This window comes from Rhineura floridana, chromosome 7 (assembly GCF_030035675.1).
Source record: "Rhineura floridana isolate rRhiFlo1 chromosome 7, rRhiFlo1.hap2, whole genome shotgun sequence".
NCBI classification, from domain to species: domain Eukaryota; kingdom Metazoa; phylum Chordata; class Lepidosauria; order Squamata; family Rhineuridae; genus Rhineura; species Rhineura floridana.
In genome coordinates this window covers 145,760,070-145,787,999 of record NC_084486.1, presented here as the reverse complement: position 1 = coordinate 145,787,999, position 27,930 = coordinate 145,760,070, and the positions used below count along the sequence as shown (strand labels likewise).

Sequence of the window (27,930 nt, the reverse complement as noted above, 5' to 3'; positions counted from 1 at the left end):
CATTGAACACAGTGGAATCTACTTCTAAATGAAAAAGCATAGACATGCTCTAAAAATGCTGTGTTCAGAAGATTTAGGTTCCTTGAAGTACTAAAGCTAATCTGGCCCAGCCAAGCCTTGAAAAAAGAACACTTTCACTAGAATAGGTAACAGCACCATCCTAACCATAGGAAGCTGCCTTATACTGAGTCACATCATTGGCCCATCTAGCTCATGGCCCTCTGCACTAACTGGCAGCAGCTCTCCAGCATTTAATACAGGGAATACTTCCCAGTCCTACATAAAAATGATGGGGATTGAACCTGGCACCTTCTGCATTCAAAGCAGATGCATGACTACTCAGAAGTCCTATAGAATGCAATGGAATTACTCCTAGGTAAGTGAGGTTAGGACTGCAGCCTAATTTAGGCCTCATCACTTGTTGGAAGTCACCCCCCCCCTCCTTTACAGCTACTATTTCCTTCAGACTGGGATTTATTTATTTTTAAAGCTGCCTTGAAGGGACTGGTAGTGGAAAGGTGACATACAAATGTTAAAATCATTTCTAATTATTATTCTTTTCTGCTGATATTTATGTCTCCAGGGAAGGGTCATAGCTCAGTAGTAAAGCACTTGCTGTGGGAAACTATGGAGAGTGGCTGACAGTTGGAGCACACTGTACTGAGCTAGATGAACCAGTGCCCCGACTTGGTAAGGCAACTAATCGTACACGGTTATCAATCAAATCAGGTTTGTTCTGTTCCCCTCCCTTCAGGTTACTATTACAGCTGGAACCTATGCTCTTCTGAGCAGAGAAAAATGTATAGGATTTGTAATAACATCCCGGCAGCTACACTCTGTAAAGGTTTTGAGGGTTGTTTGGTAAAGGCTGTAACTCAGGGGCTGAGCACATGCTTTGCATTGTGAATGGTACGTATGCAGTCTTTGGCATGTCCAGAGAACTCAGCAGAGCATTCTGGAACCTCAGAGAGCCATTGCCAGTCAGAATAGACCATGCTGGGCTAGGTGGGCCAGTAGTCTGGCCCATTGCAAGGCAGCTTCATGTGAGACAAGCTGTACTTTTTCTGGTTTGACGTATGGTCACTACTTTCTGGTTTACAAAATTGTGGAAGGAAGGTCTGAGAGTTATCCCCAAAGCCACCATAGCTCACACTGCAGATCTCCACCTGCTGCCCTGTCCCAACAGAGCTGTGAACTAGCATAGGCAAAGATATGGAGGAACTGCTGGCATGCATCATGTATGCCCACATGAAGCAGTTGTATTCAGTAACCAGGTGCCTAAATGCACATATATAGATAGCACATGTTAAGTACAGTATATGCACTAAATGATACAGCTGGTTGTTACGCAAAATCTTCTGACAAACAGACCAAATATCCAGCTTTTACATGCACACACATCATTTTCTGACTTGGCAATTAAAAAACCCTGACATTTTTTTCCTGATTCATTGGCAACTCTATTTCAACATATCGGGTGATATTTAATGCTCAGAGTAGACCCATTTAAAGTGAATGGATATGGCTAACTTAGGTTCATTAGTTTCAATAAGACTAATCAGAGTGGCTCCAAAATACAAAAGTTCAGTTTCATTGTAATCACAGTACTGTATGCTTGCTTTCTCTCACATACATATCCTGCCGCCCTGGGCTCCTGTTGGGAGGAAGGGCAGGATATAAATCAAATAATAAAATAAGTAAAATAAAATAAGTATCCTATGCCTGCATCCACGTCAGAGTGCTCATGTTTGTTTCAAGCCCTAAATGACTTAGGCCCCAAATATCTGAAAGATCACCTCCTTCCTTACACACCCTCTCGGGTGTTGAGATTGGCAGAAGGGAACCTCTTGATAATTCTCCCGCTCCAAAGTTTGGGGTGGTGGCGACCCAGGAGAGGGCATTCTCTGAATTCCCTCCCCACGGAGGTGTGCCTGGCATCTTTACTGTAAATATTTTCATATGCTGAAGATGCACGTCTTTACCTTGCCCTTTGGCATGTGCGCACGTGCGCGCACACACACACACACATACATTTTAGGGCCCTGTCTAGTTTTGAATATAATTTGTTTTAAACTGTGTTTTTTAATGTATTTCATATTGTTGTGACCTGCCCTGGGACCTACTGGGGAAGGGTAGATAAGTTTGATGATGATGATAGAAAAATGTGTGAGCAGGTGTGATTAGTTGGTGATTGGGTGAGTTCTACATCAATTATAGTTTGCTCCTGTTTTGTTATTTTGGCATATAAAATCTGTTCTAATAACTTCATCATAAGTCTTGAGATAAACCATGTTCCAGACAAGAAAACTGTTAGACATGTAGAGGGAAATTTGATGAAGATCTATGAACACTTGGAAGCTGTGGATTGTTTGTACGATAGAAAAGTGCTGCTTAATTTAGTGGATTTTTCAAAAAGGAGCAGGGCTCTTTCAGTGGAAGAATCATATTGGCATAGGGAAGAATGGGGTAGCCTATTGGGAAAAGTGAAACTATTAATGGGGGAATGTTGGGGGGGGGGACCTTTGTTACCAGCAAGACTAACCCCTTGCCAGTGAATGCATAGGGTTGAGGGTTCTTGATTTCTCCCTACTCCTGTGTCTACACAGAGTCCTTGTATGTCGAACATTAGATCGTCTACGTTCCCAGGTAATCAACAGCAGTCGTCTAGTATAGGCGGAGAAAAGAATAGAGGAGACTCCACTCAATAATTTTTGAGTCTTGGGAGGTGCCAGAAATTTATCAGACTTCAGACAGCAGAACAGTCTTTATAATATATGTTATTTATTCATATCTTGCACACTACAACTAATAAAATGCATTCTAGGTGGCGTTAGCCATCATTGCAGAAACAGAAAACAAATATATATATATATATATATATATATATATATAAGTTTAACAGAAATTGCTGGATATCCATTTAACATCAAAGTATAAAATTCTGAAGGTACATCTTAATAAAACAAGTTACAAGAGTTGAAGGACTAAGTTAAACAGAGCCAAAGTATAAAAGACATAGGAATGCATGTCATGATACATCACCCATTAGATGTTATGGATGATATAGATGGATGGTTCTCCTGCTTTCTTCGACACCCCCCCCAGCAGAGCTGAGGGACCCTGAGTACTATAAAACCTGGCTTTTTATTCCCATTTCTTTTCTATGGGACAGCGTGTTCCCATGGTCTTATCTGTTTTTTGCTACTTTGAATCTCATCAGAAGCTCCAAAAGAGTCTTTCTTTCTCAACGAGTTAGCTTAACTTCACCATAGAAGGATTTCCTCTTCCTTCACTTCAACTGTTTACCTGACACACTGGCTATCTGCCCAGACCTGTTATCTTGTACTGTACAGTACTCAACTTCATGAGAAAATCATGCTTTGTCTAGTTCAGTTGCTTCTCAGAAATATTATAATAATAATAATAATAAATAAAATTTTATTTGTTAGTCGCCCATCTGTCTGACTTAACAGACACTCTGGGCAACTTACACAATATAAAATACAATTTAAAACATATTCATACAACAGTCACCATATTAAACAACAATACATCTAAACCACCCGTTAGTAATACAACATAATAGCCTAACCCACCCCAGAAATCCCGTAGGCCTGCCTGAATAACAAGGTCTTTAAGGCTCGACGAAAAGCCATCAGGGAGAAGGCATGTCGAAGGTCAAAAGGAAGCAAGTTCCAGAGGGTGGGGGCCACGACCGAGAAGGCCCTCTCTCTGGTCCGCACCAGCCTAGCTGTTTTCACCGGTGGGACCGAGAGAAGGTCTTGTGAGGCCGATCTTGTTTGGCGGCATATTTGGTGATACTGGAGGCGTTCCTTCAGATAAACTGGGCCAAAACCGTTTAGGGTTTTAAAGGTTAATACTAACACCTTGAATTGGGCCCGGTATACAACTGGCAACCAGTGTAGCTCCATCAACACTGGGGTGACATGATCCCGGCGACGGCTTTGCTTTATTAAGCGTGCCGCCGCATTCTGTACCAGCTGCAATTTCCGGACCATCTTCAAGGGTAACCCCACGTAGAGCGCATTACAGTAGTCTAATCGAGAGGAGACCAGGGCATGTATCACTCGTGGAAGCAGATGTATAGGAAGGTAGGGTCGCAGCCTCTGTACCAGATGAAGTTGGTACCAGGCTGCCCGACTTACTGCAGATACCTGGGGCTCCATGGACAATTGAGAGTCCAAAATGACCCCCAGGCTGCGGACCTGGTCCTTTAGGGGCAATCTCACCCCATTAAACACCAGGTCAAAGTTTCCCAACCTTCCCTTATCCCCCACCAGTAACACCTCGGTCTTGTCGGGGTTCAGCTTCAGCCTGTTCTCTCCCATCCATCCACTTACGGACTCCAGGCAATTGGATAAGGTTTCCACAGCCAACTCTGGTGAGGATTTAAACGAGAGATAGAGCTGCGTGTCATCCGCATGCTGGTGACACTGCAGCCCAAAACTCCTGATGATAGCTCCCAGCGGTTTCATATAAATGTTGAATAGCATGGGGGCGAGGATAACGCCCTGTGGCACACCACAATTAAGGGGCCAAGGGTCTGAAACCTCATCCCCCAACGCTACTCGTTGATATCTGTTGGAGAGATAGGAATGGAACCACCGTAAAACAGTGCCTCCCATTCCCAATCCCTCCAAGCGATTTACAACTTTACAACTTTAGTCAAGAGACGGAGGAAAAAAGGGGGACATTTTCAAAATTACTCCTGTTTTACTGTTTGGCTATTATGCATACAGCAGACATTATAGATTTCATTAATTCTTAAGCATTTTCTAAGCCAATTTCAGCATATGTAAATGATTTTAGCACATTATATGCAAATTTGAAACTATTATATGGACTTTCCCATGACACCTTCATCCTTGATGGGTATTTGCCTACAGCTAGAAACTTGTGAACTTATTTGGAGATTAAGCCATAAGCACTCCATGAAACATTTATTTATTTATTTGATTTATATCCCGTCCTTCCTCCCACCAGGAGCCCAGGGCGGCAAACAAAAGCACTAAAAACACTTTAAAACATCATAAAAATATATAGACACAACCCCAAGTTGTTTTTATTGTTATTTGTTTTAATTCGCATTGTAAACTGCTCTGAGATACATATTGTTGCGCGCCACCCCAATCTCTGAGTGGTGAGATTTCCAGGGGTCCCTGCACTAGCCCTGGATTTGGTTTCCTTGGGAAGAAGGTCAGCGGAGATTGGTGTCTTTATGAAATATGGTTTATTTATTTACACACATTCCAACCTGAGCTTAGGATGGAGGGGTTCAAGGCATCAGCCGTCCAATATCCAGTTTTCCATCAGTGTTACAGGAGGCATCCTAAAGCTGTGATGCAGAGAGCCAGTCTCTCTGCCTGCCTCCAATTCCCAGCATTTCCCAGATACACTGAAAAACACAAGTCTCTCCTTGGCCCCAGAATTGGGGGGGGGGGAGGCTGTCCTGAAGAGTTTCAATGACAAAAGGATCTTCCTGGTCCATTCACCAGTTGTTGGGCACCTGATAGACCCATTAACCCACCTGGCCACCCTATTAGCTTAACAAAGAAACTCATCTAACCAGCCAAGCAAGTTTCTCACTCCAAGGCACAGGATTCCAAATCAGACGCTGGAAGGGGACTCATAGGAATTATCCATTTCAACCCCCAAACTCATGACACCATTATGAAGAGCAGGATATAAATGCCTTAAATATATGCATTTAATTTGTCCAAAGAATGGGAGGTTACAGTGTTTTCAGCATTTCCTTTGAATAAGATCATTGGAGATGAATCACTTTGTGATATATGGTTTATTTACAAATACATAGAGATTAAGCATAGGTGGATATACATTTTAACTCCAGCAAGCATCCCAAAGTTCACTGCTTCCTCATTAGATTTTCGAGGCGAGGGTAGGCAGCTAATTGTTAGCCTCCAGAGTCTAACACTCAGTTTTTCCCTCTGACTTTGTGCAAGTCCAAAATTATTGCTTTTTTCACACAGAGAGAAATTGGATTACATCACCTCCAGTCAGTGACAGGGGAAGAAAGACATGCCTACATTTGCAATCTTCCAGAAGTGTCTCCAGCTATTTAGTTTCTGTGGCAACATATTGTCCTAGTTTACATAACAAAGGGATACGTAACAAACCTGGCCAGGGCTCTTTACTTAACAAAAGAAAAAGATTTGACCATTTTAGCAGTCTTCTTCCAGATCCTTATCTTATAACTGTAAAATCCCAGGGTTAAAGGAGACGCTTCCCCCTTCCAGTAATTTAATCTACTCCCAGTCCCATAGCAATGCATAAAATAAGACTGTAAAGCATATTCTTGTTGCAACATGCAACAAGACCCAGGGCCTGCAGGAGGAAGAGACCATCGCCCAAGGGAAGCAGAGGCTGCTGCTGCTCTGCTGCTGCTGCTGCTGCTCTGCTGCTGCTGCTGCTGCTCTGCTGCTGCGGGACCACCACCTCCACCACCCTTCCCTGTGAGACTTCTGCCTGGTAGGACCAGGCCCCAGGTACCCAGCCAGCTAGGACTGATTCTTACCACCTGTCCCTCTCTGGAGGGATACATAAGCCGGCTGGCTGAGGTGGCCTGGGAGACCCAGGGCCTGCAGGAGGAAGAGACCATCGCCCAAGGGAAGGAGAGGCGGCTGCTCTTACTGCTTTCTTTCTGGGTGCTTATATGAATGCATGTTGTGAGAGTGTGTATTTTATGTATTTGAGTTTTTTGTATTTTTCTTTTTGTATTTATAGTTTATAATGTGCCTGGGGAAGAGATCTTTCCATCTAGCGGGGAGACATGAGGGGGCCCCAATTGCCGTAGTGACGGGCAGAGGGAGGTATGGTGTTATGAGTAGGACGTGCCAGGTAAGGGGAACGCGGCCCAGACATGTTGTGGCTGTGCCTTGTTCCGGTCCTTCTCATACCCGCAGGGTTGTTGGTTGTCCTCTCAGCCAACTCTCAGATCTCCAGCTGCTGCTTTTTAATGCCAGATCGGTTCATAATAAAAACCCCCTCGTCCATGATTTGATTATGGACGAGGCAGCCGATCTGGCATGCATAACCGAGACCTGGGTGGGCGAACAGGGAGGAGTTAGTCTCTCCCAGATCTGCCCACCGGGGTATTTGGTTCAGCATCATGGTAGATCTGAGGGTCGGGGAGGTGGGGTTGCTGTGGTCTATAAGAGTTCCATCTCACTCACCAAGCACCATGTCCATACAACTACTGGTCTGGAATGTTTGCACCTTGTGTTGGGCCAGAGGGACAGACTAGGAATCCTTTTGGTGTACCGCCCACCTTGCTGCCCAGTGGCTTCCTTAACTGAGTTGACGGAAGTGGTCTCGGAGGTATTGTTGAGATCCCCTAGACTATTAGTACTGGGGGATGTCAACATTCATGCCGAGGCTACTTTGTCTGGGGCGGCTCAGGACTTCATGGATTCCATGACAACCATGGGGCTGTCCCAATATGTTAGTGGCCCAACACATATATCGGGGCATACACTCGACCTTATTTTTGTTACTGGACATGGGGATAGTGATCTGGATGTGGGGAGTTTTACATCTCTCCCTTTGTCATGGACAGATCACTGCTTGCTGAAGTTTAGACTTTCAGCGACCTGTTCCCTCCGCAAGGGTGGGGGACCTATTAAATTGGTCCGCCCCCGGAGACTAATGAATCCTGAAGGTTTTCAAAGGGCTCTGGGGGATTTTCCGGCTGATAGGACCGGCGCTCCTGTTGAAGCCCTGGTTAATCTGTGGAATGCGGAGATCGCTCCTGCGCGCCCTCTCCTTTGCAGAGCTCATTCAGCTCCTTGGTATACTCCAGAGTTGAGGGCGATGAAGCAAGATAGGAGGCAGCTTGAGCGGAGACGGAGACGAACTCCTGATGAATGCAACTATACGCTGGTTTGTGCTTTCACCAAGCGGTATACAGGAGCGGTGAGGGCGGCGAAAAAACAATATTTCGCCGCCACTATTAAGGCATCTCTCTCCCGCCCAGCGGAGCTTTTTAGAGTTGTCCGAGGGCTACTCCATCTAGGCCTTCAGGACACTGTAGATACTTCGGTGGCCCACTGCAATGAGTTTGCTGAGCACTTCCAGCATAAGATCTTACGCATTCGTCGGGACCTAGACTCTCATTTTATAGCAGTTAACCCTAGTGAGGTGTCTGGTGCACAGTCTTATCATGTCTTGTTGGATGAGTTTCAGTCGGTTCAGTTCGAGGACGTGGACAAGGTGCTTGGACAGGTACGTGCAACCACTTCGGTACTAGATCCTTGCCCCTCTTGGCTAATAAAAACTGGCAAGGAGGGAACAGTTGGCTGGGCCAGGGAAGTGATAAATGCCTCCTTGCAAGAGGGAGTGGTCCCTGGCTGTCTGAAGGAGGCAGCAGTGAGACCACTCCTGAAAAAGCCTTCCCTGGACCCAGAGGATTTCAGCAGCTACAGACCAGTGGCAAATGTTCCATATCTCGGCAAGATCTTGGAACGAGTGGTTGCTGACCAGCTCCAGGAGCTATTGGATGAAACCGATTATCTAGATCCATTTCAATCGGGTTTCAGGCCCGGTTTCGGCACTGAGACGGCCTTGGTCGCCCTGTTTGATGATCTATGTCGGGAGAGAGACAGAGGGAGTGTAACTCTGTTGATTCTCCTTGATCTCTCAGCGGCTTTTGATACCATCGACCATGGTATCCTTCTGCAGAGGCTTGCGGAGTTGGGAGTTGGAGGCACTGCGTGGCAGTGGTTCCGCTCCTACTTGGCAGGCCGTCTCCAGAAGATAGTGCTTGGGGAACATTGCTCGACACCATCGGTACTCCAATGTGGGGTCCCGCAGGGTTCGGTTTTGTCTCCCATGCTTTTTAACATCTATATGAAGCCGTTGGGTGCGGTCATCAGGAGTTTTGGAGTGCGTTGTCACCAGTACGCTGATGACACGCAGCTCTACTTCTCCTTTTCATCTTCCTCAGGTGAGGGGGTCAATGTGCTGAACCGTTGCCTGGACGCGACAATGGACTGGATGAGAACTAACAAACTGAGACTCAATCCTGATAAGACTGAGATGCTGTTGGTGGATGGTTTTTCCAATCAGATGGTGGATACATATCCTGTCCTGGATGGGGTTACACTCCCCCTAAAGGAACAGGTTCGTAGTCTGGGAGTCGTTCTAGACTCTTCCCTGTCACTTGAGGCTCATGTAGCCTCGGTGGCACGGAATGTGCTCTACCAACTTCGATTGGTAGCCCAGCTACGTCCCTACCTGAGTAAGGAGGATCTTACATCAGTAGTACATGCTCTGGTAACCTCACGTTTGGATTACTGTAATGCGCTCTACGTAGGGCTACCTCTGAAGACGGTTCGGAAGCTACAGCTGGTGCAAAATGCGGCGGCCAGACTGCTAACAAGAACGAAGCGGTCTGACCATATAACACCTGTTTTGGCCCGCTTGCACTGGCTTCCAATACGCTTCCGGGCCAAATTCAAAGTGTTGGTATTAACCTATAAAGCCTTATACGGCGCGGGACCTCAATATCTGTCGGAACGCCTCTCCCGCTATGAACCGGCTCGTACACTACGGTCTACTACGAAGGCCCTCCTCCGGGTCCCGACTCATAGGGAGGCCCGGAGGGCAGTGACAAGATCAAGGGCCTTCTCAGTGGTGGCCCCCGAACTATGGAATAGTCTCCCCGAGGAGGTTCGCCTGGCGCCGACACTATCATCCTTTCGGCGCCAGGTTAAAACCTTTCTCTACTCCGAGGCATTTTAATTTTTTGTTAATGATTGTAATGTTTGTAATTTGATTTTAGCCTTTGCTGTTTTTAGATTGTGAAATTTGATTTTAGACTGATGTTTTTGTATTATATTGTATTTTATTGTATCTATGTTCACCGCCCAGAGAGCTATTGCTAGTCGGGCAGTATATAAGTTTAAAAAAAAAAAAAAAACATGCTCTGGGATTTATTTTGATGAAGGTTAGCTAAAAATGGCTCAGACAAGATTATTCACATCAAATAACATTCAGGCCATTAGCAGACTTACTGTTTTGTGAGTGGGATTCAGATGCATACAAATTCAGCTTGTGTAGTTGAAGTGGATTTGGTGCTCCTGCACAACAAAAAGTGATCATTAAAATTATCTTTTTACAGGGAGGAAAGTGATGGGGAAATGCACTGGAAAGTATGGAATAACAATTGCTTGGTGTGACATTATAAAACCTCACAAACAGAATGAATGCTCAATAAACAGATAATCTAGAAGCAACTCATCCATTTACCAGTTTTCAGTGGTAAAAGAACTGCCCCCATCCTTCCTTTGTTGTACATTCTGAGAGATCCCTACACCAATACCCATCTCACTGCTCAGATAATCTAGGTCCAGCCTAGGGCACACTTTTCTGCTTGGTGTAGACAGTAGTTCCAATTTTTTAAGCAAGTTGTGTATCGCAGTGTATGCAGTAGGAGGTAAAGAAAATGCTGTGACAATAGAGCTGTGAAAAGGAGGACAACGATCATGAAAAGGAGATTTTGCCTGGGCTTGGGGATAAAAACAACAATGAGTTTTGTGGAACCCTAAAGATGGTCAGATTTACTGTATTTTGGCTTAAGTTTTTGGGGACTAGAGCAAATTTCTATGCAGAAAGTGCTACCCTCAACAGATAAATGTGCACATATGGGTACAGGAGGCATATAAGAGTTAGACCAGAAGATCATGAGATACAAGAGGCAGCAGTATGCCCATAGAGTCCACAGATAACAGCAGTGACCAATTCACAGCATTAGTCATTGATGATACTATCTGCTAGCTGTAGTGACGGATTCCAAGGGAATACTTGTTTTAATCTGTTGCAGGAAACACATACACTTTCATCTAATAAATTGGGTTCTAGTCAGTGATTTCCCCAATAAATCTGAAAGTCTTCAAGGTGCCACAAGACACCTTCTGTAGTATATTTATTTGTTAATAATTTGTATTACGTATGAGTTTATTTGTATTATGGCTTCATCCGAATTATGGAACAGCTTACCGGAGGAAATACGCCTGGCGCCTACGGTTCTTTCTTTTAGGCGTCAGGTTAAGACCTGGCTATACTCCCAGGCATTTTAATGTTTAATGCTTTATGTTTATGTTTTTAGTTTAATGTGTTCCTTTGTTACTGATTTTATTCTATATTGTATTTTAATCTCGTTTTGTACGCCGCTCAGAGAGCTATTAGCTATGGGCGGTCTAGAAATGAAAATAAATAAATAAATAAATAAATTGTGTACTTTTTATAATACTTGTGTTCTTTGTTTTCTTGTACACTGCTTAGAGATATTTTTATATATTAAGTGGTATAGAAATAGTCTAAACAAATAAATATATATTATCTAACTACACTGTGATAACATTATAGTGTAATAGACAGCCATGATCCCAATAAAGTTCCAGTAGAATTGTAATTGACTGAGGGGTCAAGATTAGGGCCAAATCCCAGCCACTAACTTAACACCTTTCAGCCCACAAGCTTACCAGCCCACTTTTTTGTGCAGTCAGTAGCACCACCACTCCCAATCACCCTCACGCAACAGATGGAAGAGATCTGGCCCCTAAGCCAGGCAACCTCAAGATTTGACCACTAGAGCGAATAGATCACTCACTGTGGGCAAGCCTTAAGAAAAAAAAATAGTACCAAATGAGCCCAAAGGCAACACTAAGAGATAATACACCCACTTGGTATAGTAAACAAGGAAGGTGTACTTTTAAAAAAATGGATACATAATAAAAGAATCACAACCCTGTGATAAAAGCCAATCAGAGCGATTCCATTAAGGAATATTGTTGTTGTATATTTCATGTTGCATTTTGGATACTCTATTCATAGGGTTTTCATGGTAAGAGGTATTCAGAGGTGGTTTACCATTGCCTTCCTCTGAGTCTGGATGCATCTTAGTCTGGTGTCTCAGCTTTGACCATTCTGCCTTGGGTGACCCTGCTAGGAGTCTAGCCACTTGGTCTAGACTCCTGACGGCATTGCTCCCAGCTTCTTTGAGACTCTCAACCCCCCTCGCCATGTTAAGGTGTGCATCCTAGAGGAGGGAAGGAATATAGCATTACAAAATAATAAAGCTTAGCTATGCCTGCATTTAAACATTATTAGAGATCTCCTACCCAGCATTGCAGTTAGCAAAAGTTCAAACAGGCCAGTAGGCCCAAATCCTGTCTCATCTTAGACCACCAACATAGCCACAAGACAGCTCAGCTGTAGGACACAAAAGGCAGGGGCCATAGCTGGACTTAAATAGGGTTACTGACCTGAATGGCCAGTCAGAGTCCAGAAAAAGATGGAAACTTCCACGTCTCATCAAGCTGAATAGTCCTCAGCTGTAAGGAATTTGTTTATCAAATGGCTAGGAGTGTTTGGTCTTCGTTCGCAAGTGTTTTTTTCAGACTCCTAATCAAAGAGTCAGGAATTGCAAGTCACTGTCTGCAGACACAGTCTAATCAGCACATATGGTATGAAACTCTTGAGAAAGATTTTTACTGTGTCTCATTAGAACCATTTTAAACAAGATGGAGTCAGGCTGATTAAGCGCTTTTTGACAAGAACAGAATAGAGTACGCCAATACATCCTTGTTCAGCAGTTTCAGGCTAAACAAATTTGTCATCATTTGGTTGATGTATTGTTACTTTGAGGTCAGCAACAGTAGTGCAGTTGATTGATTTTAGACTAGGCGTACATAAGAACATTAGAAGAGCCTCCTGGATCAGGCTGGTGGCCGATCTAGTTCAGTGTCCTGTTCTCACAGTGGCCAACCAGATGTCCATGGGAAACCTGCAAGCAGGACCTGAATGCAAGAGCACTCCACTCCTGCGGTTTCCAGCAACTGGTATTCAGAAGCATACTACCTCTGTGACACTGAATTCTGTTTGTTTGACTGTTTGAATTAATAACATATTTTGTTCAATTAAGCTTTCTTTGCATAGTCAAAGTAAAAAGTATTAGGCCTGGTTTGCTGTTTTGAATTCATAGTAGAAATGTATTGAGAATCACATTGCTTGTGCTAAAATGCTGACAATTAATTTACTTGTGTGTGTGTAAAGAGAAATGCTAACTTGCTGAATTGCAGAACCATTGTTTGTTTAAAGCTGTGTCTGCAAAATAGATAACTGTATTCTCACAGGCTTTTAGTTGCAAATGCACCTGTGCCGAAGAAAGTATCAGACTATGTTGCACATGTACAAGGCTAAGATGAACATAACAAGATAAGTGTGAAAAACAACTTCTAAATATGGTTATGAGGAGGAAATGGGCATGGATTAATGATGTAGTTATGATGTAGATGTGATGAAATTGATGCATGCATAATTAGTAAAATAAAGCTTATGAAAAGGCCAGCACAGCAGAGTCTGTCAGAACTGGCTTGGCCCTTCTCCACGTGCACGTGTTAGAAATAAATATACTCTATCCTCCATCTTGTTTCATTCGTTCTTGAGCTCTATTGGGTGAGTATTGGGAGCGGATCCAAGCTACCAGGATCCCTAAAAGGGACTGGGGCGTATTGTTTGTAACAATTTGGCGTGACTCCGCCGGGACTCATCTTGTTGGCATTCCTCTTTGCCTTGGACGTGGTCCCTGCAGGGGTTGGGAAGAGCGCTCCAGGCTACTTTCAGCCTGCCCAGGCCTGTGGGAGCGGATTGGGCTGACGAGGTATTGCCATGATGACTCCCTTTTAAATCGAAACAAGGTTGGAGAGGATTGGAGAAGAGCAGGGGGTTTCAACGTTCCAACGTCTCTTCGAAAGGGGTAAGAGCTCATTGGGCTTAAGTGTGAAGAGAGTGGTGTGTGAAAGTGTGTGCATGAGACAGGGCTTATCTGCAGCAGTTTACCCTGAAGCGAGTGAGGACCATGAGTAGCGCGTTTCCCTACCTCCGTGAGGAGAAGGGCCGCGAAAACCGGGAAGCGAGTGTTGTACGTCATTTGTCCGTTGTTCCGTGTTAGGCACCTCCCCAGGTTAGACAGAGAGGCTACCTAGACAGAGAGGCTACCTGAGTGTCGTCTGAACACGGGAGGGGAAGGGTGCATCGGAATGTTATCTGTCTGTTGTTTTGTCTCAGACATCCCCCCAGGTAGACAGAGAGGCTACCCCCAAAAGTCATACGTCATCTGCAAAGGGCAGATAGGACTGGACAGGGAACATGGGGCAGGGTGCTTCAAAACAGGACAAGATGGAGAGGACAGAACAGAGGAAAGTTAAGAAAGGGTCTGGAAAGACTCAAAAGAAAAAGGGCGATTGGAAAATGACCCCCCTTGAATGTATTTTGCAAAATTTCTCTGAGTTTAAGAAAAGTGTTGTCTCTTCTGGAGGGCCGGTCCCGAATGAAGAGCAGTTGTCAATATTTTGTAATGAAGCATGGGTGGAGCTGGCTATTGATTGGCCATTGGGAGGAACGTTTAACATTACAAGGGCTCAACAGTTGGAAGCCACCCTTTTTGACATGCTGCCAGACGAGTTAACATCGTGGTGGTATGCTAGGGGGTGGAGAATCATCTGCCTAGACCCACCTTCAGAGTGTGCACTGGAAATGGCTTTGGCTCAATGCCAAATTAATAAGGGAAAGAAATTGGAAATAAAACCCCCAGTTCTTCAGGCAGAAGAAGAAGAATGGCTGGTTTCGCCTATGGCTCCACCTCCGGCCATTCCTTTGCCAGCACCACCAGTATTACTAGTGCCACCACAGGGAATTCAGCCACCACAGGCGGTCCAATTGCCAGCAGCCCAAATTGAGCCACCTACCCAGGCTCAGGCTGAATCGTCAGTTCAGGCTGTGCCATCAGTTCAAGTACAGCCCCCAACGTATCAACAGTCTATTGTTCAGCAGACCCAGTCCGCCAGTTTTGGAACCCCTTCTTCTGGAAGTACAGCAATGGAACAAGATTTAAGTCAATCACCTATTGCTGGAACTTCGTCTGGAACTGCAGTGACGTTCCAGGATTTAAGTCAATCCTTAAGGCGAATACGACAAGAATATGATATTTTGGATCGTTATGCTTATTCTGTGCGACAAAGCCAGAATTTAGGAGCCTCCTCCCCAAATGATTGACCCACGTCTCCGGATGATTGAGGAAGTTAGGAGGGAGAACCAAGGAATGGACAGACATACCTTGCGGAGTGGGCACACATATAGCTCCACTCCCATAAGTAGAGATGAAGGCAGAAATAGTCTTGCACCAGAAGATATTTTGGCCGATGCCTCTCACCTTATGGCACCAATGCGAGAGATGTTGGATGGCCAGGGACAAGTTGCGTGCCCTTTACGACTTCTGATTTATATAATTGGAAAAAACAGACGCCAGGCTTGAGAGAAGACCAAGATAAACATTGCCAATTATGGGAGACTATTTTTGCTAGCCACCACCCTACTTGGGCTGATATTCAGACATTGATGAATACCCTTCTCAGTTCAGAAGAAAAGTCACTAGTACTTTCTCAGGCCACGGCTCTTGCATTGGAAGAGCAGAGACAAGGTGGTAATGCACCCGGTTTAGCCCCAGTACATGTTTTACCGACACAAGAACCTCGTAGATGGATTCAAACCCCAGGAATAGGAGCCCCGGAGATTACTAGATATAAAAGACTAATACTACATGGACTTAAACATGCCATTCCTAAGCCAATGAATGTGGCAAAGATATATGAAATCCATCAAGAGAAAGAGGAAACTCCCTCTTTTCTTAATCGTCTTACCACAGCCATGCGAAGATTTACCACTCTTAATCCAGAGGCGGATGAAAATCAACGGCTTTTAATTTCCTTGTTTATTGGCCAAAGTTCTTCAGATATTCGGAAGAAGTTGCAGAAGGTGGAAGGGGTGACGGGTATGAGACTGGGACAAATAATGGACATTGCGTTCAAGGTTTATGTAAACAGGGATGAACTAAGTAAAAAGGAAGAAGGAAAGTTAATGAAAAAGCAATGTAGCATGCTTGAAAAGCAGTGCGATCTGATTGCGGCAGTGGTTAGTGTAAACCAAATAGATAAGGCAAGAGGGCCACGGAGGAGATTGCAGAAGGACCAGTGTGCGAAGTGTTTGAAAAGAGGCCATTGGGCAAAAGACTGTAGAAATAAGGAGGTATCTAGACCTCGCCAAGATGGACGGGGAGGCCCACTTGATTCAAATCCACCCTATGAGCGGATGATGGCTGCTAAAGGGGAACAGGAGGAATCAGAATGAAGATGGACGGGATATGAGGGCGGCTCGTGGGAAGAACCATATGTGTCCCTTACCCTGAATAATTCGGCGATCCAAGGACTAGTAGATACAGGAGCGGCCTTCTCTATGATTCCACGAGCAATGTCCTGTCTACCCTTGACCCTCACTAAAGAAACCAAAGATGTAATGGGAATAGAAGGACACCGTCGTCGAGTCCCTTTGTCCCAACCCATCCAGGTACACCTTCCAGGAAGAGAAGATAAACAACAATATTTTACACATCAGTTTTTGGTTTCAGATGATTGCCCTATTGCAATATTTGGAAGGGACCTTCTAGCAAAGCTTCAAGCCCAAATCATATTTAAAGGAAAAACCTTGGAAGTGATGATACCAAAGCAACAAGAATGAGCTTTCCAAATGATCCTAAGGGGGGAGCCAGAAGTTAAAGAGAAACAACAGTGGGAGCCTCCGGAGGGGATCCATCCTGATATTTGGGCCAGAAAGAATAATCCTGCTCGTGCAATCAATGCTGAACCAGTGAAGGTCAGATTGAAGCCTGGGGTAGGCCCAACTCCAGTACATCAATTTCCTTTGAAGCTGGAAGTACGCCTGAGTCTGAAGGAATTAGTAACGGACTTTATCCATTATCAATGGTTACATCAAACTACTAGTCCTCATAATACCCCCATATTTGGAGTTCCCAAGGAAGGCCGCCCAGGACAGTATAGGATGGTGCAAGACTTGCGAACTATCAATGAAAAAGTTTTAGAAGATGTTCCAGTAGTGCCAAACCCACATACTCTGTTGGCTCATGTACCTGGCAATACTACCCGATTTACTGTGATTGATTTAAAGGATGCATTCTTTTCAGTACCCCTTCATGAAGATAGTCAAGATCTTTTTGCATTCCAATGGGAAGACCCAGTTGACCATCGGCAGTGTCAACTAACCTGGTCCGTATTACCTCAAGGATTCATCAGTTCCCCATCTGAATTTACTAAGGCATTGCAGAAAGATTTAGGACCATGGTATCAACGACAACCAAAGTCAGCATTGCTGGTCTATGTGGATGATCTTTTGATCTGTAGCCCAGATAAGAGGAGCAATGAACAGGATGCTGTGAGCCTATTGAATCATTTGCATACTTGTGGATATCGAGTGTCCAAGGATAAGGTACAATGGAACCAGAAGCAAGTAACGTACCTAGGATACTAACTATCACAAGAGGGATGAATGATCAACTGAAAGGCGGACAGCGATTTGTGGTTTACCACCACCAACAAATGTTAGGGAGCTACGATCGTTCTTGGGTTTGGCTGGCTTTTGCCGACAGTGGATACCAAACTACAGTAGCTATGCCACTCCTTTGTATGAGTTATTGAAGAAGGAAACAGATTGGAAATGGACTAAAGAATGTCACCAAGCTTTTGAAGACATCAAACAAGCTTTGCAGAAAGCACCAGCTTTAGCCTTACCAGATGGGCTTAAACCATATAGACTTTATGTTTCAGAAAACAAGGGAACTGCGAGTGGAGTTTTGACACAGCAGTGGGGCCCTGATCATTTACCTGTGGGTTACTATTCGTCTCAATTGGATCCTATAGCAAGAGGATGGCCAGCATGTCTGCAAATTGTGGCAGCTACAGGAATCCTTTTGAAGAAAGCTGAAAAGATCATGATGGGAGCCCCGGTAGAAGTACTAGGACGTCATGATTTGAAAAGGATCTTGGGAGAGAAGGCAGCTAAGGTCCTTAGCCCAAGTCGGCTTACCCAGTATGAACAGCAGCTGCTAGGACGACAAGGTTTACATCTGAAAGCTTGTAATACCTTGAATCCAGCAACATTACTGCCCCAACCGGGAGAATTAATACATGATTGTATACAGACATTGGAATACTCATTGAAACCTCGGATAGATTTGACTGATCAGCCAATAGCAGGACGACATTTATATGTGGATGGAAGTTCGAAGGTAATAGATGGACAGCGGTATGCAGGCTGCGCTGTGTGTGAGGACCTGAGACCTATAAAAAGTGTTAAATTGCCACCTACCTATTCAACCCAGATGGCGGAATTGGCCGCAGCCATAGAGGCTTTGAAAGAATTGAGTCAACAAGAAGGGAATATATATACTGATTCTAAGTATGTATTTCAAACTGCACATGCCTTCGCTATGTTGTGGAAGGAAAGAGGTTTTATTAAAAGTGATGGACACAGAATTGAACATCAACAGATGATAAAGGAATTCCTGGAATGTGTCCAGTTACCAAAGAAAGTAGCTATTGTTCATGTGAAGGCCCATGGAAAAGAATCAGATTCAGCTAGGCGAAAGGGGAATCACCAAGCGGATGAAGCAGCTAAGGAAGCAGCATTGAGTGGACAGCCGTTGGAGAAGAATTTAATGAGCATTATGATCCCATGGAGAGAGTTGATCCCTCAATATTCTAAAAAGGAAGAAGATGCTGCAATACAGTATGGGGCTCAGAAGTTATCCAATGGTTGGTGGCAATTACCTACAGGATTAATTTTTGTCCCAAAGGCAGTGCTTCGAGTTCTTGTACTAGAGACTCATAAACAGACTCATCTTGGAGGCAACGCTTTAGGAGATCTTTTAATCAGACAAGTGGTTGCACCTGGATTATATGAAGAGACCAAGCGAGCAGTATATGGATGTACTATCTGCGCAGCAACTAATCCTGCTCCAAAGCCACCGCCAGCCATGGGAGGAAGACCATGGGCCTACTATCCTTTCCAGCGATTACAAATAGACTTTGCAGAATTACCAAGATGTGCAGGGTATAAGTACCTGCTAGTTATAATAGATCAATTGACAGGATGGATAGAGGCCTTTCCCACACGAGCAGCAACAGCAATTACAGTAGCAAAGATACTGCTGAAGGAATTTTTTCCAAGATATTCTATGCCAGAGACATTTGAGTCAGACCAAGGCCCACATTTTGTGAGTAAAATAATTTGTGCTGTAAGTGTGGCCTTGGGATTCAAGTGGAACCTCCATACCCCATGGAGACCACAATCATCCGGTCAAGTTGAACGTGCTAACTGGACGGTTAAGACTTTGTTGACTAAGCTTTGCCAAGAGACAAAGTTGAATTGGATAACAGCATTGCCATTGGCTTTAACCATCATGAGAAATACTCCAAGGGGAAAAACAAAATTGACTCCTTTTGAGTCACTGTTTGGCAGACCTCCCAATGAGCCTGGGCCCCAGACAGAAATTAATGGGGAATTGGGAAACAGACAATTATTAGAATATGTTACTGCCTTGCAGGGTGTCTTGTCTTCTATTCACAGGCATAATCGTGAGTTTCAGAGGTTACCCTTGGATGTGGCCATTCACCAATACCAACCAGGAGATTGGATACGAGTTCGGAAGTGGAAGCAAGAGCCTTTGCGGCCCACGTGGGGATCACCGGAGCAGATCATTTTGATTACCAAATCGGCAGTAAAGCTCGTAGGCCATAAGCGGTGGGTCCATGCCAGTAGGATAAAGAAAGCGGAACCTATAATTACCCAGGAACCAGAGAAGGGAGTAGCCAAGGACTCCCCACCTGGAGAGGCGAAGGATCAGACGCCTGAAGAAAAGTGGTTGTCGGAAACCGTGCCGGGTTTCAACCTGAAGCTCAAGTTGAAGAAACAGAGAGACTGAGATTGTATGGGAGGTTCACGGAAACCTTTCCCCATCCAGTACCAGGAGATCCTAGGAGGAAGGTTCCAATAACAATAGTTCAAATTGTAGATACGTGTACTAATAATAGAAAGCAACATCTACATACTGTTGCTCGAACCTTTCTGAATTCTGTTCTACCGCCCGATATTGATCTAAAGACTGTACGTCTGAGGTGGTAAATGGGAGGATCACCACCAACGTTGCCACCGGAATCATACACTGTAGATTGGAGAATTGAATCTTTGCAAACTTGGGGACGTGTTGAAGTAAAAGTTTTTTTGCCCCATGTTCCATTGATTGCCAATATACCAAGAGATCCTAGGCAGTATTATTATCATCCTAAAATAGAAGCAAATCTTACGTACAGGCGACGAGTGTGGCGTGTAAGGGCAGGTCATTATATCCTTGATCAAGGCCCTTAAGTCAATGGGAGGAAGTGTTCCACCTTCCCCATTAATTGCAATAATAGCTGCAAGAAATGAAAGGAACTATCAAAGGTATCTTCGAGTTCCTGTAGTAGTAATTCAGAAACGACCACCTTTACTTGGTTCACGCCTTGATAGACCATATCAGTGGCATACAGTGGTTCGGACTTGGGTGAATCACAGAATTCCAAACAGTGGTATTAGATTTGTGTACTAGATTTGTGGCCTAAGTTGTATCTCATGTTAAAATGGGAAGAAACTCAGCAGATATTAATTCTCTAGGCTTTAAGCCTATCCTTGGTACTATTTTGTGTCTCACTTCTTTATTTGTGGTATATATCTGCCTCCCAACTCCTTTTTCCACTCAAGAAGCGAGAATATGTAGAGATCAAAGGAGCTCATTCCAGAAGGAAAAAAGGGAAAGTGTGTTTGTTGAACTCGCTCAAGAGGTAGCCAAAGGGTTTAACCTTACAAATTGTTGGATCTGTGGAAGTCCAAAAGGATTTTTGAAATGGCCATGGATAGGATTTCCCCTTGCACCCTACTGGCTTTTAAGTAACAAAAGTGAAGTACATGTTAATCTGAGCACCTGGACAGAACCACATGAATGGGAATTGTACAAATCAAGTTTGGGCAAATATTGTCTCCAACAGAATATTTCGAAAGGCAAATATGTTGGAGCCAGTAAATGTAATTGGACATTGGGATGGCGTGAATATTGTTCCATTGGTAATTGTCCAGTTACAAACTGTACTAAATTTGTTTCCCAATGGAATAATACACACATCCAACTCGAAAATGGAACATGGTATTCATGTATTCCTGGTGCACGTAATCGGAGTTCATGTAGGTCTAAATGTTCAGATCCTTACACAGATATTCAATTGAGTGACTGCCAAGAAAGAAATTTAACGATTCCTACCATCTTAAAAGATCAAGGTTGGCTATGGAAACACCTTAATGGAACCATTATTATGGGATTTCAGAATTATTGGACAGTATGGAACCAAACTAATAATGATACTAGATGTACATACAGAAATGAATCCCAATTATGGAAGTGTAATTTTGTTTTGGGACAAGGATACCGCATTGTCACAGGCCCTCTCGGTGCAAAGGATACATATTATATTCCTTATAATAAAAATTCTCCAATTTTACACAATACTACTATGCCTGCATTGAAAGGACACTATTGGATTTGTGATCAAAAGGCTTATGCAATTCTCCCTTTAAATTGGACTGGTATTTGTTATGTTGGAATCATACAGCCAATGTATACTATAAAAGGTGGAAGTCTAAATCCTTTAGTTCCAGTGTTTGATGGAGAACAATCTGAAAGAAAGAGAAGGGCACTTGATCTTTCTTTAACAAAAGGCCAAGACAATGGTTGGAGAGATACTTGGACTCCAGAAAGGATAATTGAACATTATGATCCTGCTTCATGGGCACAAGATGGTTCAGTGGGTTACCGCGGCCCAATATATATTTTGAATCGCCTTATTAGACTTCAGGCGGTAATAGAAATAATAACCAATCAAACAGCTGAAGCTTTAACCTTGCTTGCTGATCAATCAACTCAAATGAGAGAAGCGATACTTCAAAACCGATTGGCCTTGGATTATTTGTTAGCTAAAGAAGGAGGTGTCTGCGGACTCCTTAATTTGACAGAATGTTGTGTGAAAATTGATGACAACGGCAATATAGTGAAAGACATTGCTAATAAAATCAAAAAGCTTGCTTATGTCCCAGTACAAACTTGGAAAGAAATAAATCTTGGAGCTTGGGGAAGTTGGTTCAATTGGTTTGGAGGAATGAAGACAATGATTGTATTGGTTCTTTTGATTTTAATGGGATGTATGCTCTTACCTTGCCTAATGCCTGTAATCATGAATGGTATTCGTAGCATAATAGATAATGCAGTAACTAAAAGTAGTATGCAAATGTATGGAAGAATTATGTATCAACAAGTGATTCAGAATGAAGAAGCTATATGATATAAATATCAAAAAGCTTCTAAGGGGGGAATTGTGACACTGAATTCTGTTTGTTTGACTGTTTGAATTAATAACATATTTTGTTCAATTAAGCTTTCTTTGCATAGTCTAAGTAAAAAGGAGTATTAGGCCTGGTTTGCTGTTTTGAATTCATAGTAGAAATGTATTGAGAATCACATTGCTTGTGCTAAAATGCTGACAATTAATTTACTTGTGTGTGTAAAGAGAAATGCTAACTTGCTGAATTGCAGAACCATTGTTTGTTTAAAGCTGTGTCTGCAAAATAGATAACTGTATTCTCACAGGCTTTTAGTTGCAAATGCACCTGTGCCGAAGAAAGTATCAGACTATGTTGCACATGTACAAGGCTAAGATGAACATAACAAGATAACAAGTGTGAAAAACAACTTCTAAATATGGTTATGAGGAGGAAATGGGCATGGATTAATGATGTAGTTATGATGTAGATGTGATGAAATTGATGCATGGATAATTAGTAAAATAAAGCTTATAAAAAGGCCAGCACAGCAGAGTCGGTCAGAACTGGCTTGGCCCTTCTCCACGTGCACGTGTTAGAAATAAATATACTCTATCCTCCATCTTGTTTCATTTGTTCTTGAGCTCTATTGGGTGAGTATTGGGAGCGGATCCAAGCTACCAGGATCCCTAAAAGGGACTGGGGTGTATTGTTTGTAACACCTCCAACCATGGAGGTAAAACATAGCCATCATGACCAGTAGCCATTTATAGCCTTATCCTCCATGAATTTTCTAATCCTGTTTTAAAGCCATCCAAGTTAATGGCCATCACTGCCTCTTGAGAGAGCACATTCCGTAGTTTAGCTATGCACTGTGTGAAGAAGTACTTTCTTTTGTCTGTCCTCAGTCTTCCAACATTCAGCTTCACTGGATGTCCCCGAGTTCTAGTGCTATAAGAGAGGGGGGAAAACTTTTCTCTTTCCATTTCCTCCATGCCATGTATAATTTTATGTGCTTCTATCATGTCACCTCTTACTAGCCTTTTCTCTAAACTAAACAGCCCGAAATGCTGCAACCTTTCCTCATAAGAGAGTCGCTCCATCCCAGTGATCATTTTAGTGGCCTTTTTCTGAACCTTTTCCAACTCTACAATATCTTTCTTGAGATGAGGTGATCAGAACTGTACACAGTATTCCAAATGAGGCCACACCATAGATTAATATAATGGTATTATATTGGCAGTTTTCTTTTCAATACCTTTCCTAATGGCTTAATGGTCTTACGTGTTTGTGGGCCTCATTCTGCTGAGTGGAGCACTGGCTTTCTGCTTCAAAGTCCTCCCTGACAGCACTACTGGTAAACAGCAGAGTGTCCTGGATGGCTGAAATGTGTTCCCATTACCTTCAGAAGTCTGACTGATAGAGGAGAAGCATCTGTTGCACTGACAAGCAAGGAAATGGGAAAAGATGGGGCACAGCAAGAGAAACTGTAGACAACAACAATGCTTCTTCTGAACTTAAACTCCTTTGAGCTGCATAAAAGGAAATTTAGATACCTCTCTTCCTCAAGTCAGTAACCCAGGAGGGATTTCGTTCCCTGCTGTACCCACTGCAGCACTTCATTATCCATCCTGTTAAGCAAAGAAAGAGGCTGATTAAAGACAAGGAATAATTATTTTGAAGAAATAGAGCACAATAGAATTAAGTATATGGAAAACATATGTAAATTAAATAAAATAAAAATAAATTGTGGTGAATGGAAATTCAGGCATATGACCATAAGCAAATCTCAACACACCCTCTCTCCTGAAATTCATGATCCCCTTTATAGGCCATTCTAGAATTATTACTGTGATGACACAACCTGCCCACTAGATTTTAAAGAACTCCTCAGCGGAGATCCGTGTCGAAAATGACCCCCATGGGTAATGGCTGCCGGCACAAGAATGTGCTTGCACCAGCCCAGAGCACAGCGTGCATTGTGCTGGGTCTGGTAGGGGAGCCCTGGCCCTGCAGCCCCTTGCCGCCACCCCTTTGGGTTGAAAGGAAGGACGCTTTAGGCGCGCTGCGGTGTGAGCCCCGAGGGTCAGGGCAGCAGCTGCCTCTGCATGGGGCTGGGGTTCCCTTTGCGGCGCTGGGCCGAGGGGCAGGGAGCCCCAGGTCCACGCTTTTCCGAAGAAAGAGAAAGAAGGCCTAGGGAGCGATGGTTTCTGGCACAGGGGGCGTTTCTGCACAGTTCCTGGTGAAAGGCAGTGGCAGCGGGCTGCCGAAGCGTCTACGGCCATACTACCCTGAACACGTCTGATCTCGGAAGCTAACCAGGGTCAGGCCTGGTTAGTACTTGGATGGGAGACCGCCTGGGAATACCGGGTGCCGTAGGCTTTTTCCTCCTTTTGCCTTTCGGCCCCCTGTTTTTATCTCCATTCCAGGGACCGCTGGCTGCTCTTTGTTGCCGTTTTTAAACTTGCTTTTCTTTCTAGGAACGCGTTTCTACCCCGCCCTTTTCGCGCACCCGCACCGCTCAGGGAGGCTTGCAAGAATTTAAAATGGCAAGGCAGTTCACATCGGTCGAAATGCAGCCATGAAAATGCACAAGCTGCCCAGGAGACCTTAAAGGCCTCCTCAGCGGAGATCCGTGTCGAAAATGACCCCCACGGCTAATGGCTGCCGGCACAAGAATGTGCTTGCACCAGCCCAGAGCACAGCGTGCATTGTGCTGGGGCTGGTAGGGGAGCCCTGGCCCTGCAGCCCCTTGCCGCCACCCCTTTGGGTTGAAAGGGAGGACACTTTAGGAGCGCTGCGGTGTGAGCCCCGAGGGTCAGGGCAGCAGCTGCCTCTGCATGGGGCTGGGGTTCCCTTTGCGGCGCTGGGCCGAGGGGCAGGGAGCCCCAGGTCCACGCTTTTCTGAAGAAACAGAAAGAAGGCCTAGGGAGCGATGGTTTCTGGCACAGGGGGTGTTTCTACACAGTTCCTGGTGAAAGGCAGCGGCAGCGGGCTGCCGAAGCGTCTACGGCCATACTACCCTGAACACGCCCGATCTCGTCTGATCTCGGAAGCTAAGCAGGGTCAGGCCTGGTTAGTACTTGGATTGGAGGCTTTTTCCTCCTTTTGCCTTTCGGCCCCCTGTTTTTATCTCCATTCCAGGGACCGCTGGCTGCTCTTTGTTGCCATTTTTAAACTTGCTTTTCTTTCTAGGCACGCGTTTCTGCCCCGCCCTTCTCGCGCACCCGCACCGCTCAGGGAGGCTTGCAAGAATTTAAAATGGCAAGGCAGTTCACATCGGTCGAAATGCAGCCATGAAAATGCACAAGCTGCCCAGGAGACCTTAAAGGCCTCCTCAGCGGAGATCCGTGTCGAAAATGACCCCCATGGGTAATGGCTGCCGGCACAAGAATGTGCTTGCACCAGCCCAGAGCACAGCGTGCATTGTGCTGGGGCTGGTAGGGGAGCCCTGGCCCTGCAGCCCCTTGCCGCCAACCCTTTGAGTTGAAAGGGAGGACGTTTTAGGCGCGCTGCGGTCTGAGCCCCAAGGGTCAGGCAACAGCTGCCTCTGCATGGGGCTGGGGTTCCCTTTGCGGCACTGGGCCGAGGGGCAGGGAGCCCCAGGTCCACGCTTTTCCGAAGAAAGAGAAAGAAGGCCTAGGGAGCGATGGTTTCTGGCACAGGGGGCGTTTCTGCACAGTTCCTGGTGAAAGGCAGTGGCAGCGGGCTGCTGAAGCGTCTACGGCCATACTACCCTGAACACGCCCGATCTCGTCTGATCTCGGAAGCTAAGCAGGGTCAGGCCTGGTTAGTACTTGGATGGGAGACCGCCTGGGAATACCGGGTGCCGTAGGCTTTTTCCTCCTTTTGCCTTTCGGCCCCCTGTTTTTATCTCCATTCCAGGGACCGCTGGCTGCTCTTTGTTGCCGTTTTTAAACTTGCTTTTCTTTCTAGGCACGCGTTTCTACCCCGCCCTTCTCGCGCACCCGCACTGCTCAGGGAGGCTTGCAAGAATTTAAAATGGCAAGGCAGTTCACATCGGTCGAAATGCAGCCATGAAAATGCACAAGCTGCCCAGGAGACCTTAAAGGCCTCCTCAGCGGAGATCCGTGTCGAAAATGACCCCCATGGGTAATGGCTGCCGGCACAAGAATGTGCTTGCACCAGCCCAGAGCACAGCGTGCATTGTGCTGGGGCTGGTAGGGGAGCCCTGGCCCTGCAGCCCCTTGCCGCCACCCCTTTGGGTTGAAAGGGAGGACGCTTTAGGCGCGCTGCGGTGTGAGCCCCGAGGGTCAGGGCAGCAGCTGCCTCTGCATGGGGCTGGGGTTCCCTTTGCGGCACTGGGCCGAGGGGCAGGGAACCCCAGGTCCACGCTTTTCCGAAGAAACAGAAAGAAGGCCTAGGGGGCGATGGTTTCTGGCACAGGGGGCGTTTCTGCACAGTTCCTGGTGAAAGGCAGTGGCAGCGGGCTGCCGAAGCGTCTACGGCCATACTACCCTGAACACGCCCGATGTCGTCTGATCTCGGAAGCTAAGCAGGGTCAGGCCTGGTTAGTACTTGGATTGGAGGCTTTTTCCTCCTTTTGCCTTTCGGCCCCCTGTTTTTATCTGCATTCCAGGGACCGCTGGCTGCTCTTTGTTGCCATTTTTAAACTTGCTTTTCTTTCTAGGCACGCGTTTCTGCCCCGCCCTTCTCGCGCACCCGCACCGCTCAGGGAGGCTTGCAAGAATTTAAAATGGCAAGGCAGTTCACATCGGTCGAAATGCAGCCATGAAAATGCACAAGCTGCCCAGGAGACCTTAAAGGCCTCCTCAGCGGAGATCCGTGTCAAAAATGACCCCCACAGGTAATGGCTGCCGGCAGAAGAATGTGCTTGCACCAGCCCAGAGCACAGTGTGCATTGTGCTGGGGCTGGTAGGGGAGCCCTGGCCCTGCAGCCCCTTGCCGCCACCCCTTTGGGTTGAAAGGGAGGACGCTTTAGGCGCGCTGCAGTGTGACCCCGACGGTCAGGGCAGCAGGTGCCTCTGCATGGGGCTGGGGTTCCCTTTGCGGCACTGGGCCGAGGGGCAGGGAGCCCCAGGTCCACGCTTTTCCGAAGAAAGAGAAAGAAGGCCTAGGGAGCGATGGTTTCTGGCACAGGGGGCGTTTCTGCACAGTTCCTGGTGAAAGGCAGTGGCAGCGGGCTGCCGAAGCGTCTACGGCCATACTACCCTGAACACGCCCGATCTCGTCTGATCTCGGAAGCTAAGCAGGGTCAGGCCTGGTTAGTACTTGGATTGGAGGCTTTTTCCTCCTTTTGCCTTTCGGCCCCCTGTTTTTATCTGCATTCCAGGGACCGCTGGCTGCTCTTTGTTGCCGTTTTTAAACTTGCTTTTCTTTCTAGGCACGCGTTTCTGCCCCGCCCTTCTCGCGCACCCGCACTGCTCAGGGAGGCTTGCAAGAATTTAAAATGGCAAGGCAGTTCACATCGGTCGAAATGCAGCCATGAAAATGCACAAGCTGCCCAGGAGACCTTAAAGGCCTCCTCAGCGGAGATCCGTGTCGAAAATGACCCCCATGGGTAATGGCTGCCGGCACAAGAATGTGCTTGCACCAGCCCAGAGCACAGCGTGCATTGTGCTGGGGCTGGTAGGGGAGCCCTGGCCCTGCAGCCCC

At 45.5% G+C, this 27,930-nt stretch overlaps 1 protein-coding gene, 1 non-coding gene and 1 pseudogene across 5 annotated transcripts; all 3 read left to right on the top strand.

The window, feature by feature from the left end:
• Positions 1-627: 627 nt before the first annotated feature.
• Positions 628-22,879, top strand: LOC133389564 (syncytin-2-like). Of its 4 annotated transcripts, XM_061637485.1 has the most exons (3): positions 13,419-13,497; positions 13,634-13,798; positions 19,496-22,879. In XM_061637485.1, the coding sequence occupies exon 3, from the start codon at positions 20,568-20,570 to the stop codon at positions 22,314-22,316; it is 1,749 nt and encodes a 582-aa protein (XP_061493469.1). In that variant the 5' UTR covers positions 13,419-13,497; positions 13,634-13,798; positions 19,496-20,567; the 3' UTR covers positions 22,317-22,879. The 4 variants fall into 3 exon arrangements, with proteins under 4 accessions (XP_061493467.1, XP_061493469.1, XP_061493466.1 ...); XM_061637482.1 differs by having other exon boundaries at positions 13,634-22,879; XM_061637483.1 differs by lacking the exon at positions 13,419-13,497 and adding an exon at positions 628-690 and having other exon boundaries at positions 13,634-22,879.
• A 1,687-nt stretch (positions 22,880-24,566) lies between these two features.
• On the top strand, positions 24,567-24,675 carry LOC133389767 (5S ribosomal RNA; annotated as a pseudogene).
• A 1,337-nt stretch (positions 24,676-26,012) lies between these two features.
• LOC133389830 (5S ribosomal RNA) lies at positions 26,013-26,131 on the top strand. Its single transcript, XR_009764160.1, has one exon. It is a non-coding gene; the product is annotated as a 5S ribosomal RNA (ribosomal RNA).
• Positions 26,132-27,930: the final 1,799 nt, after the last annotated feature.

Excerpts from the sequence above, each read along its gene's own strand:
- LOC133389564 (XM_061637483.1), top strand. The coding sequence starts at position 17,882 with ATGATGGGAGCCCCGGTAGAAGTACTAGGACGTCATGATTTGAAAAGG.